This window comes from Theropithecus gelada, chromosome 20 (genome assembly GCF_003255815.1).
Source record: "Theropithecus gelada isolate Dixy chromosome 20, Tgel_1.0, whole genome shotgun sequence".
In the NCBI taxonomy this organism is placed as follows: Eukaryota; Metazoa; Chordata; class Mammalia; order Primates; family Cercopithecidae; genus Theropithecus; species Theropithecus gelada.
In genome coordinates, this window is record NC_037688.1 from 14,253,569 (window position 1) to 14,267,742 (window position 14,174).

At 48.3% G+C, this 14,174-nt stretch overlaps 1 protein-coding gene across 3 annotated transcripts in view; it reads right to left on the reverse strand.

Annotated features, from left to right (window-relative positions):
* Positions 1-796: 796 nt before the first annotated feature.
* Positions 797-14,174, reverse strand: part of AMFR (autocrine motility factor receptor) — a 58,243-nt gene continuing 44,865 nt past the window's right edge. For all 3 annotated transcript variants that reach the window (XM_025370625.1, XM_025370624.1, XM_025370626.1), the window contains 4 exons: positions 8,189-8,323; positions 6,440-6,523; positions 3,264-3,448; positions 797-2,393 (listed from right to left, as the gene is read on the reverse strand). In XM_025370625.1, the coding sequence (XP_025226410.1) occupies positions 2,246-2,393; positions 3,264-3,448; positions 6,440-6,523; positions 8,189-8,323 (552 nt within the window). In that variant the 3' untranslated portion in view covers positions 797-2,245. The remainder of the gene's footprint in view (positions 2,394-3,263; positions 3,449-6,439; positions 6,524-8,188; positions 8,324-14,174) is intronic.

Genomic DNA, 14,174 nt, shown 5'->3' on the forward strand with positions numbered 1-14,174 from the left:
AGAACCCAGGAGGTCAACAAAACAGGGCCACTAAGAAAATGGAGAGGGCAACACAGCCTCATTCCAAAAGAGCCCACAGAGGCCAGGGGCAGCTCAACCACCATCCGCCAGAGCACCCGGACGCTCCTGCTGCTGCGCTTACAAACCCGGACCCACAGCCCGACCTGAGTGCTGCTTCTCCAGGGGCTGGGGTGTGAGGACCATCTGCCTGACCCTGCAGTTAGCCAGGGCAGCAAAAGGGGTCCTGGGAGGGGAAGCCCCCAGCATAACTGCCACTACCCTCAGCACCTGTCCCGGATGCCCCCAGGAAGTGGTGAAATCCTCAAGTATCCAGGTGTAAAATGGAGGGCGGACTGAGGACTTCACTTCTTGGATCATTTTAAGCTACTTAATAAGCCCCTGCTCTAAACACTGTGGTTTGGCTGTTTTGTAATGTGTCAAGATCCTCTAAAATTGATCCAAATAATTTTGTCTTCTCACACATCAGAAACATGTGAATATGTGGAATTAGTGGCACCTATAATGGGTGCAATGTGTAAAGCATAACGTAATTCGAGGAGAGTAAAATAATCTTCTGTTACCCACTTACCTGAAAAAAAATGATATAAATACAAGGGGAAGAAAAATGCAGTTCTGCCTCCTCCACATATACTACTAGGAAAAATAAAAGTTCCCAATTCAAAAACATGGGAAAAACCCTCCAACCAAAATAGTACACACAAAATCCAAATCAAAATGGGGTTTAACGTTGGCACCTCTGGAAAGAGATGCCTTAGCTTCCAGCCACACACATCAGTAGAGTTTGCTTTTTATTATTATTACTGTTGTTTTACAATAAAAACAAATAGCTATGCTCTCAGCAAAACAAAATTTTTTTTAAAAAAATCACAGAAATTTACTAACAGCATTTCAAGGTAAGGCTTTTGAAAGATTTATTGAAATAAATTATCTTTGCCTAAAAATTTACCTATCACGTTTTTCAATTACTTTTCAACATTCTAAAAACTTTCAGTTATGTAAAATACATTTAAACTTTGCCAATAATTGTAGATAATACTGGATTCTTCCCAAAAGGACTACCACAAAACAAAGCTTTCAAACAGTTCAAAAAAAAAAAAAAAAGTAATCCAGTGGGGCATAAAACTGAAGTCTGCAACCTATGACTGCATGGTTCAAATCCTTAAAGTTAAACATGTGAAGAATTTGAAGAGATTTGGGACCTGGGCCTGCTCCAAGGCCTGTAGGTTCACACCTTACCTTCTCTGCTGAATTAAACCAGGAAGAACACAGCTAGGAAAACGCAGTGCTCCCAGGATGAAAGATACAAAAGTTCTCTTTTATTTCTTTAATAAAGCCCTTCGAGGTTTACTCTCCCATCTTGCAAGGCCCACATCTTGTTCAAGGACCAAACCCACAGGCTTTAGCATTGCCTCATGTACTTGACCAGTGAATGAAAACCATAAACCAAAGCTTGCTGCTTAACCACTCCGCAGGTCCAGAGGGGACAAGGAAATGCTGAGAGGGGAGGGAACCCATGGGGCGCACTCATGAGATGCAGGAGCACCAGAGTTCGCGGAAATCAAGCCGGCTTTGGACTGGGGGATCAGAAAGTCAGTCCCAGATACAGTGGGACAGAAAGGGGTGATTTTGTCACACCCTGCAGCCCTGGGCTTTCCCCTCCTCTGCTCCAGGTATTGAACCAAGACTTATTTTTCCAAGACGCCCGCTGGCTCAGGGGTGCCTGAGCCCGTGGGCCTGGCCTCTGGCACAGTCTACGTGCTTCCACAACAAGGACAGCGGTTTGATAACAGATGTTACCCCATGATGTGGGGGCGGGCTCACACTGTGCGTCTCCCCGACCCTCTTCCCACTGGATGTGGTGCTCAGGACACCTGCATTTGTGGGATGTACACACGAGGCAGGAATTGAAGTTGCCTGCTGCAGGCAGGCGACTGCTCACTTCCTCCTGATCATCCCCCACCCCAAGCAGTCCAGTCAACACCAGAAGAGATCATGCCTAGAGTTAAAATTTGCAGTGTTTCTAAGGGGAAGAGAAATGTCACATAGAAAGTATTACAAAGAAGGATTAAATTTGTCAGCTGTCCAAACACTATAAGACCACATGCTTTATACAGCGGCAATGCAGTCAAGCCCGCTTCTCCACACAGCGGGCAGAACTGGGACAGGCCTCCTCCGGTCGGTTGGGCACAGGGCGCAGGAGGCAGCTGAGGAAGGCAAGGGAGCGCTAGGAGGTCTGCTGCTTCTGAAGCCTCCGTTCCGCGGCGGCAGCCAGCATCCTTCGACGCAGGGTCACCGGGTCAGAGGACGCACCTTCCGAGGGAAGGAAGCTCTCTGAGGCCGCATCATCTTCAGAACTTTTGTTCAAGAAACGTCTAGAAAAAAACAGAAGTTTTTTCTGTCTCATGGGAGAGATGGATTGCTGTGGAACACAGCCAGAAGGCTGATTTCACATCTCCCCACGTCCAGGCACCTTCATGAAGCTGTCACTCAGCACCACCTCATGACCAAGACATCCAGCCCCCAACAGATGGGAGCTAGTTCTCTCTGCACCAGGGAGGAACCCTTCAGTGCTGCTCCGTGCTGTCTCTCCGTGCCCTTCCCCTCTACCCACAGACACAGCACAGAACCCTCACAATCACAGGGTCTGCCAGGGCCCAAACCCACTCGATGAACACAGTACTGGCCCTGTCCTCAAGAGCTGGAACAAAACCCCCTCTATCTACAGGATACACCTGCCGCAGCTGCCACCAACCATGGGGGTGTGACGCACAGATGCGCCATGTGTGTTCATAACGCTCGGCTGAAAGGCAGAGTGGTCAAGAGGGAGGACACCTGGGAGGCAGACGCCAGGGCCAGGCCAGGGCTAACCTCTCCGGCCTCCACTTCTTCAGCTCTGTGTCGGCCGAATGGGTTCACAGAGATCCCTCTTAGAGCTGTGAAAATGATTCATATAAAGGGCTTAGAATAGGTTGGCACACAAGTGCTCCCTTGGCAAGCGTGGCCAAAGGGGTCCACAGGAGATAACTGAGAGTACCAGCATCAGAGGTAGACCAGTAGGGGCCAGTGTTACCAGATGCTCTGGATTTTTCAAGACAGGCTTGAAATCTGAGTTTTAGGTTGGCATGTAATGGCTTTTCACTGTTGGCATCTGTTTAAAAAGAGAAGACGTGGGCCTGCCAACGGCCTTCAGCCACTGGTTTTTGACCTGGATTATGCCAAGCGGGGCTGGAGAAGCGACTCACTTGCGAGCTTGCTGGAGGAGCTCGTCCTTACGCTGCACCAGCATGCGCTGTCTCTCATCAGCAGACTTGGAGAAGCGGCTCCCACGAGCCTCAAAGTCTTCCACCTCACTGGGCTCCACTTCCACCTCGCCAAAGTCCAGCGTCTCCTCCAGGCGAGGACTGAGGTCCAGTGGCACACGCTCGGTCTGGACATGGGGCAGGAAGCAAGGAGGCAGCTGTGAGCACAGGCCTCCCTCCTAAGCAGGTTCCTCACCTACAGCGCACCCTAGACAAGGCAGTTCTGGATGCAAAGAGAAGGCTGCTGCCAAGCAGGGAGGCAGAAACTAGGAACCACAAGCTACAGGTAACGGAGCAGCAGCTTCCCTGAGGGCAGGCCTGCTGCCTATGGCTTGAGTAGTACTAAGAACAGGACCTGACTCACACAGAATGTTCAGTATCAGAGGGATAAGGAAATGATTTCCAGCATGAAAAACGTAAGCACCTTCAAGCTGCACTCTCAGAATATGCTACCAACACGACAACTGTGAGTTTACATCCTGGGAATTTTCTGTTCACTTCTACTAATTGCTCAAAAATGTAAACCAGTCTTATCAAATCTTCTGCACAAATTTTATATCCTCAATTGACTCTGAAAACAGAGGTAAAAAGGAAAACTGCTAAGCATCTATTTATTTATTTATTTACAGAGCAGGTCTCACTGTCACCCAGGCTGAAGTGCAGTGGCACAATCTCGGCTCACCACAGCCTCAACCTCCCCAGGCTCAGGTGATCCTCCCAACTTAGCCTCCCAAGTAGCTGGGACCACAGGCTCATGCCACCACATCTGGCTAATTTTTGTACTTTTTGTAGAGACAGGGTTTTGCTTTGTTGCCCAGGCTGGTCTCAAAGTACTGGGCTCAGGCAATCTACCTGCCTCAGCCTCCCAAAGTGCTGGGATTGCAGGTGTGAGCCACTGTGCCCAGCCCTAAGGATCTTTTGAAAAGAGACAGGATGGATTATATGGTTCCTTGGCTTTGGTTGAAGTTCCAAAGTCCACGACAATGCCCAGGCACCCCCACGTCCTAGCAGGTGCCTGACCATCTGCGCTGCTCATGCTCCCAGATGCAGACCTGGGCTGGCCAGGGTCAGCCCATCGCCCGCTTCTAGGCTGTGACAGAGCGGAGGTGGGTGCAGCTGAGAGGCAGGCTGTTTTACTTCAGAGTCCCTGCTGGAGCTACCCTCATTTTTTCCTGCCTTCAGCTAAGCTTGAGAGTGAACTTCAAGAGAACCACTCGTATCCCCTAGAGTCAAAGGACGGGGGACCTGGTGGCTGCCCACACTTGACAAATCCACAGAAAGAAACTGGCAGAAGTCAATAAAAAAACAGCAGGTGGGGAGCTGTGACGGGAGCACGCTTGCCCTTCCACTGACTCCAGACAACACTGTGTGTGTTCTGGAGCTTGGAAAGGCCGCAAAGGAACCAACCTAAGGTTGTTGAAAACAACTCTGCCCAAAGGACCACTTGGAGAGGTAATGGGACCCCCATGAGGGTGGGAGTGGTCATCAATAGCCAGCCCAGGGTCAAAGGAGGAGTTTCTGGGGCCAGAGAGGGACAGGGGGATAGTTGGCAGAACATGTACACACACACACACAGACACAAATAGTTGGCACATGTATGCACGTACATACACACACACACGCTGGGGTCTCACTGTCCTATCCTATCCTTCTCCTCTAAGCCTGACCCTAGGGCAGGTTAGAAAGAACGGTGAGTGAGGAGGCGAGGAGATGTTAGAAGGACAAGAGCCGCCCACTGCGGCCCCTGCGCTGTGCAGCTGCATGCCTGACTAAGACCAGCCTGAGCGGGGCAGGGCAGAGATTAGAACAGAGGGAGAGTGGAAGGGCTTACTTGGCTACAGTGAGGTTTCTGTTAACTGTTACTCAAGGACTTTTTCTTCACAAATGACCAAAAATGTTGCACAGCAAGGTTTCTTGTGAAACACATACTTTCCTCTATTTTATATAAATATATAAAATCCAGAAATCTTCATGCTAACTCTAGAAGCAGAGGTGGAAAATCAAGACAGGGACTGAATGTGCTGTACCCACAGATGCCCCCAAGCCCACCCAGCGTCCATATCTCAGCTTCACCAGCTATCCAAAAACTGGAAATGTAGACATGGACCCCTTCCTTAGAAGTCATGCACCATTTCACAAATGATGCATAATCCAATCACAGATGTGGATGTGAAAATCTTAAGCCAGTAGTGTTTACTGGCCTAGTAGTGTTTACTGTTTCCTATCTGTAAAACACAAGAGGTGAAAGCTTGTGTCACTCACCAGTGCTTCTAGAGGAGACCTTGCGCACCCCGGTAAGGAAGGCAGCACCACCCTAGACCCAAGCCAGTGTGCAGGAAAGCCCTGCACGGCGCCAACACAGAAAGGCCAAGGCGGGGTTGTTCAGTGTTTATTTGTGGTCGCATAAGAAAGTGCTCTGACAGTATGGTAACTGAGGAAGCAAATGGGAATCACAGAAGAGGAGTGGGATCCAGGACCACAGATGTAGGGAGGAGGGCGCAGGTGGGGGTTGGGGGAGGTGGCGCCTCGACCCTGCTGCTTGGAGTCAGGGTGGCCACCTCAAGGCACCCAAAGTGGGCCAACAGACAGATCTGGTTCTCAAGAAAGCCAGGCTTCCCCCAGCCCCACCCAGCCTCAGGCAGTCTCAGTTTTGCAAAATGCACGGAAGTATCTGGAAATCCTGAGTTTGACAAGTGAGGTGGGGGGAGGGCATCTCAATGGCCTCTGCTCCCTGGAGAGCTTGCCCTAGGCCATCCCCATCTGGGTTTAGATGGGTCCAGGCACCCTCAAGGTCCTGAGCCCAGCTTCCTTCTGTCCTTCCACCGGCTCTCACTCAGGCTCAAGGTGGCAGGGCTGGCCCAGGGGAAGACAACCCCCTTCTCCTCCAGCATGAGGGCAATCCCCAGGCAATGGCTGCCAGCTCTGGGTGGAAACAGGCCACACCACGGGCACAGCCTGACTGGCTGCCCTTCATTATTGGGGCGGATACAGCACAGTTTCTTCTGTACTCTTGCCCTAAGCCTTGCAAGCATCAGGACTGAGGAAGAACCACTGCCGGGACTGGACCACATTCCGCCTCCACAGCTCCATGAACTCTCTCACTAGAGTGCGGGTCTTACCTGAGCAGAAGTTTCTCCCTCTTCCTGGTCACTGCTTGGCCTTTCCACGGGACTGTTCAATGCAGGTCTGATGCTATCTGACCGCTGGAAGAAAAACAGCACCACAAACAATCCAGGGTCACTCAGAAATCAAATCACAGACTCAGGGAAACCCTGGTGTGCAGAGGGAGCTCTGGTACCCAACCCAGCCTGTAACTCTAAGGAAGTCTACAGCACCACAGAAATTAAAATGCCATAAAGATTAAAAGCAAGACAAAGGAGCCTGGGGCCTAACCTAGAGTTCCAAGTCTTAGAGTCAGCAACTGGCCCCACAATTAGTTTGCTTTTGAGTAATAGTAATTAGACAACAAAAACAATGATAACAGCAGAGAACACAGACTGAACACGTAACTTCAGCATGGCACCAAGGAAAACTGGGACATGACTGTCTCATCTATCTTCACATCCTATGAAACAGGTGCTGCTGTTACTGTCCTTCTAGCCAGTTAGAGATCTCACACAATGCTGCAGACACTCTGGGGACCGGCCAGTAAGGTCTCACCACCTCAGTGCTGGCTGGCCAGTGTCTGTATTTCATTGCCTGAGGACTTTCTGTGGCTGTATGAGGTAGTTCAGCCACCCCCAGAGGCAGACCTCAGCCAGTGAGGGAGAGAATTCCTCTGTGAAGACACCAGCTCCTCATCTCCTGCGAGGGATATGTTCTGCACTGGATCCCAGAGGCCCCAAATGGGAAGGAGCTTCAGCTACCCACAGTGGTAACCTGCTTGATAACAAACCCATTACTGGCCACCCTCCCCTCCCCAACTCACATCCCTACACACAACCTGTGATCCCTGGGACCACTTCCCAAACTAACTATGTGCATTCAAATCCTTGTCCCAGAGTCCGCCTTCGGGGAAATCCACAGCCAACAGCCAGGTCAAAGAGCTGAGAACTGGGAACCACATCTAATATCTCAGCCCATGTGACTGAGTCTATGCTGTTTCTTCTTCAAAGAGTCTCAGGTTTTAGAATTTTATTAATAGATTTCCACATATTTTTACATATTAAAATTGAATAATCTGGGGTAGATTATTCCCTGGTCATATGCAAATTCCATGGTCCTGCCAGAAGGCTCATCTATATTAATACTTCTTATGCTCATCAAAGTAGAGATCTGACCTTTTTAAAAATCAAAAATACCACCTCAGATAGATGAATGGTAGCTAGTGGAACACCAAACCAGTGTGCAAAGCCAACTAGGGACAAATGGCACAGCTCCTGGAGCAGGGGGTTGGCAAACTGCAGCCTGAAGGTCAAGTTCACTACTCTACTCTACTTACTTATAAATGAGCACAGTCTTGCTCATTTACTTAAATACTATCCACGGCTGCTAGTACTATGACAGCAGAGTTGAGAAGCGACAAAGATTGTGTGGCCTGAAATGCCTAAAATATTTATTACCTGCCCTTTAAAGAAAAAAATGTTGCCAATCCTTGTCCAATAGGAACCAACACTATGACTTCCTGGACTGGCAAGGGCAGGCTGGTTTGGAGTATATATTTGAATAACAAGCTACTCAAATACTCACCTTATCTTTGATGTGTCTGTTCTCAGTTATTCATTAGGCAAAGTTAAGAGAGTTGATAGAAACCATTCATTAAGTCATAAATGATATTGAGCTGTTAAGTAACTAAAACAGTTAACCTACAGTATTCAATCTTTGTGAAGATAGAATCCATTTATTATGCTTTAAAACCCCAGTTTTACCTGTGTAGGAAAAGGTACTTGAATCCGTCCTTCTAAAATGTTGTCTGTTGTTATTTCAACTGAGCGTGTCAGCTGGAGGTCCTGCAGCACTAGATGGTATGGAACCTGGGGAAACATCTCTTGAATCTGATGAGCCTATAGGAATACAAATACAGAGTCCACAGAAACGTTCACTGTCAACAGTTGCTCACTGAAGTCACAGTGTCTGGCAGGCTTTGGGCAGTGAATGTGGCATCATGCCCTGAAAACACAGGTAAGGGAGCCACCACCTTTATTCGGTAGGTTACCTTCACACTGTAGTCTCTTTAGTATTTTTCCAGGAAGCCAAACAGGCAACTGTGGACAGCATCAATTTCAACATAAGAAGAGCACAGAAAACCAACTGGATCCCAAGAGAGGCTCGGCTAGAATATTCTAGTTTTAAAAAGTGTTCATTTTAACTACCATTCGAACCAGCAATCCCACTACTGAGTATATACCCAAAGGGAAAGAAATCATTATATACAACTGGGCGCAGTGGCTCACTCCTGTAATCCCAGCACTTTGGGAGGCTGAGGCGGGTGGATCACCTGAGGTTGAGAGTTCAAGACCAGCCTGACTATTCGTCTCTCCTAAAAATACAAAATTAGCCAGTCATGGTGGCGCATGCCTGTAATCCCAGCTACTCGGGAGGCTGAGGCAGGAGAATCGCTTGAACCCAGGAGGCGGAGGTTGCGGTGAGCCGAGATCATGCCATTGCACTCCATCCAGCCTGGGCAAAAAGAGCGAAACTCCGTCTCAAAAAAAAAAAAAAGAAAAGAAATCATTATATATGAAAGATACATGTGCTCATATGTTTATTGCAGCACTATTCACAGTAGCAAAAATATAGAATCAACCTAAGCATCCTTCAACACAGGATTTGATAAAGAAAATGAGGCACATATATACCACGGAATACTACTCAGCCATAAAAAAAAACAAAATCGTATCTTTTGCAGCAACACTGATGAAATTGGAAGCCATTATTCTCAGTGAAATAACTCACGAACATAAAGTCAAATACCGTATGTTCTTATAAGTGGGAGCTAAACAATGAGTATGCATGGCCATCAAGAGTGGAAAGACAGACATTGCACTATGAAAGGTGGGAGGGTGAGGGGGTACGAGGGGAGGGTTGGAAAACTACCTATTGGGTACAATGTTCACTCTTCAGGTGACGGTAACACTACAAGTACAGACTTCACCACTGTGCAATACATGCATGTAAGAAACCTGCACTTGTAACCTGTAAATATAGCAAATAAATAAATGTTTTAAAGTATTCATTTTAAAGCTCAAAATATCTTGGGTATAAAAATGTGTTTTCCTTTAAGATATAATTTCTAAAGGGAAAAAACTTCTGATACACACAGCATGGATAAAATTCAAATACATTATATTAGGTGAAAGAGGTCTGACTCAAAAGCCAGGCGTATGATTCCATTTATATGGCATCTGGAAACAGGTAAAATTATGGGGAAAGAAACTTGGTAAGTGGTTGCCAGGGGCTGAGGGTCGGGGAAGGAAGTGGTTGCCAGGGGCTGAGGGTCAGGAAAGGAAGTGGTTGCCAGGGGCTGAGAGTCAGGGAAGGAAGTGGTTGCCAGGGGCTGAGGGTGGGGGAAGGAGGTGACTACAAAAGTGTGTCCGGAATTGGTGGGTTCTCGGTCTCACTGACTTCAAGAAGGAAGCTGTGGACCCTCACGGTGAGTGTTACAGTTCTTAAAGATGGTGTGTCCAGTGTTTGTTCCTTCAGATGTTAAGTGCTGATTTGTGTATTTATAAACCCTGAGCTAGACACAGAGTGCTGATTGGTGCGTTTACAATGCTTTAGCTAGACACAGAGTGCTAGACAGAAAAGTTCTCCAAGTCCCCACTAGCCTCGGGAGTCTAGCTGGCTTCACCTAGTGGATCCAGCAGCGGGGCCAGAGGCGGAGCTGCCTGCCAGTCCTGCGCCGTGCACCCACACTCCTCAGCCCCTGGGCAGTTGATGGGACTGAGCGGGGCGGAGCAGGGGGCGGCTCGGCAGTGCGGGAGCCCACCGCCGGGCTGGAGGGCGGGTTCGGGCATGACTGGCTGCAGGTCCCGCCCTGCGGGGAGGCAGCTGACACAGAGTCCTGCCCTGCGGGGAGGCAGCTGACGCCCGGGAAGAATTCGAGTGCAGCCCTGGCAGACCGGCACTGCTGGGGGACCTGGCGCACTCTCTGCAGCTGCTGGCCCAGGTGCTAAGCCCTTCACTGCCAGGGGCCGGCGGCGCCGGCCGGCCACTGCAAGTGCGGGGCCCGCTGAGCCCACGCCCACCCGGAACTCGCGCTGGCCCATGAGCACTGTGAGCAGCCCCAGTTCCCGCGTGCACCTCTCTCTCCACACCTCTCCGCAAGCAGAGGGAGCCGGCTCCGGCCTCGACCAGCCCAGAGAGGGGCTCCCACAGTGCCATGGCGTGCTGAAGGGCTCCTCAAGCGCCGCCAGAGTGGACGCCAAGGCCGAGGAGGCGCCAAGAGTGAGGGCTGCTAGCCATTGTCACCTCTCAAAAGGACACTGTGGAGTTTTGGAGGGTGAGGATCAAACTGTTCTATATCTTATGATGATAGATACACAATTATGTGTTGAACTGGATGTTAAAAAGGGTAAATTTTTACTCTATTTCAATTATGCCTCAATTTAAAAAAAAAATTATAGAGAATGCAAATTCCTTATATTGCCCTGGAGCTGTAGTTCTCAAACTGTACTCTGGAGACATCTCAGAGTTTACGTAGGGCTCTAGGGTGGGTGTATGTGTAGGGAGAGCAGGCACAGGCCTGGCCACACCACCATCCATACTTTCATCCAAGCAGCTCTGGATTTTTTTACCACATATGTAAATGAATTCTATAAATGTTTACATTCAAGGTTTTATTTTTGGAAAGGTTCTAATAACTAAAACAAAAAACAGGAAGAAAAAAATAATCGCCTTAGAGGCACAATAAAGCCCCCCTGAGGTATTAGCTCCTAGGAACGTGTTGTTCTGACTGTAGAAGGAGCAGGGAGTATGTCAACGTCAGGACCTTGAAGGAAAAGGTCGGCACCAAATTCTGCTTAGAGCTCTTGCTGGGGGTGGAATGTTGGCAAGATAAGCAGTGCCCAGGGTCCCCAGGGCCTCCTCGTTCCTGCAGTCGGCTTGTTTATGTAAACATGAGTTGATCATTATTTTCCCAGGTCAGGTCAAACCTCACTGGGCAAGAGTCCATAAAAACCTCTAAAATCAGATAAAATTTCTCTTTATTCTTAAACAGCTTCTCCCTCATTTCCCAAATAAAAAATGCCTAAGATCCATTTTACTAGACCAAAGCTTTTCTACCAGAAAATCCAGCAAGTTAATTATTAGATCTTAATAAAAAATGCATGGTTCCAGTAAATTAGTTGTACCAAAAATAGTCCACTCCAAACCATCACAGAACTGGAGGAAGAACAGCCAGGGCCTGCCTGAGAATTCTAAACAACTCCAAGAATGGAATTCTGATTCCTAGGAGGGTTGCACACCCTTGAAGTCTGACTTTGTAAAGGAGGCAGGTGGGGTGGTCCAGCTGCAGAGCTTCAACAACTGCCTGGCCCCAAAGAACCCCCACAATGCCTGCCATGAGCCCAGCAGTAGCTGCACTGGGCTACCAAACTCCCAGGCCACCTATGCACACCAAGATGTCACCCTCACTCTCTGCTGACAGCCCAGCTGAGGTTTAAGGAGAAAGAGGAACCAGGAGAGTCATGCTTCCTTCTTCTTTTATTATGGCCCCAAACAGATAAGATTCGCCATCTTAACCATTTGTCAAGTGTAAGTGAGCCCTCAGTACCACTATATAGGTGAGTTTCACAGGCTGATTCAGCCAGCCCTGGATCAAGTGTTACGTTGTTACTGACATGTCCTGTATAGTTAGGCCGAGGATGGCTGTGTCTGTACTGAACATGCACAGGCTTTCTTGTCATTATTTCCTAAACAATGCAGTGTGTAACAGCCATTTACAGAGCATTTACATTGTATTAGGTATTAGAAGTAGTCTAGAGATGACTCAAAATATATGGCAGATGTATGCAGGTTATATGCCAAGAGTATCCCTCTCCCCTTGCCTTTTTTTTTTTTTTTTTTACCTTAAACTATTAAGGGTTAAAGTGTCCCATCTTATATCAGAGACTTGAGCATCCATGGATTTTGGTATCTGAAGGAGGGGGTCCTAGAACCAATCCCCAGATATCAAGGGATGACTACATAGTGTGGCAGTGTTAATCACAGGCACATAGCTGTGCAACAGATCTGAACTTTGTTATCTTGCAAAACTGAAACTATATCTAAGGGAAACGCTCCTATTTCACCTCACCGCAGCCCTCCTGCAGTCATCATTCTGCTGTCTGTAAGCGTTTTATGTGGTATTTGTCTTTTTGTGGTAGACTTATTTCATGCAGCATAATGTCCTCCAGGTTCATTCATGCTGCAGTATACAAGAGGATTCCCTTCCTTTTGAAGTCTGAGTACTATTCCACTGTACAGGTTTGCCATATCTTCCTTATCCATCCATCTCCAGCAGACATTTCAGTTGCTTCCACCCCTTGGCTGTGAGCCACGCCTTCTTTTTAAACCAAATCTCAAAACGCCTGTAGCTAGATATCCATCCTTCCTCACAACCCTCTCTCCTGCTCAGCTCCCCACCCTAGCCTAGCTTGTTCTTTCAGTTGACTCTTCTACTTGTTCTGTCCCATCAATCTCTACCCCTCTGGTGATCATTCCTATGCACATACCAGACGTACTTTCGAATCTACCCTTAAAAAAAAACAGCCGGACACAGTGGCTCACGCCTGTAATCCTAGCACTTTGGGAGGCCGAGGCAGGTGGATCACTTGAGGTCAGGAGTTCGAGACCATCCTGGCCAACATGGTGAAACCTCCATCTCTACTAAAATACAGAAAATTAGCCAGGTGTGATGGTGCACGCCTGTAGTCCCAGCTACTCAGGAGGCTAAGGCAGGGGAATTGCTTGAACCAGAGGTTGCAGTGAGCCAAGATCCCGCCACTGCCCTCCAACCTGGCGAAAGAGCGAGACTCAGTCTTAAAAAAAAAAAGGTGGGGGGGGGGCGTGGAGGAAAACCTGACTTGTAACTGACAAATTGCTACAGACTCAGTGTAACAACTCTGAGAGGTAAAAATTCCAGGGCACTCAGGCTGAGGGAGCTCCCCTGTAATACTGTGAGATTCGGTGCCAACAGTGATCCTACAAGCATCCCCTCCTGCTTCCAGCACAGGGAAGGGAAAAAGCACCTCAGTGAAATCAGCCAGGACACTCTGTTCTTAACAATGTCTGCCCTCAGGAGAAACTACTCAACCAGAACCTCATCTGCTGGGGTCTGATTAGAGCTGCACCCACCAGAGGGAACTCCAGTCCGCTCGAGCTATCCTGTCCCACAGGAGGAGGGAAACCGGAGAAGTAGGTTGAAGTTCACAGTCCAGAGCATGGGCTCACTAAAGGATGGAGCTCTAATCCCAGGACTACAGAATACTTCTTTCCCTCCCCCGACACCTACATCACGACAGGCCTGTTCACCACAGTCCCTTTTACACAGTACATCGTGTTCAACTATCATGAAAAAATTATAAGGCATACTAAAATGCAAAAAACACAATTTGAAGAGGCAGAGCAAGCATCAGAGCCACACAGAGCAGAGATGCTGAAATTAACAGACTGGGAATTTGAAACTATGATTAATATGCAAAGAGCACTAATGGATAAAGTGGACAGCATGCAGGAACAGACGGGCAGCATGAGTAGGCAGATGGAAATCCTAAGAAAGAACCAAAGAGAAGTGCCAGAGACCAGAAACACCAACACGAGCGAAGAATTCCCGTGGCAGGCTTATTAATAGATGGACCCAGTTGAGGGAAGAATCTCTGAGCCTGAGATACACACTTTGAAAATGGAAAAGCAGGCCAGGTGCAGTGGCTCACA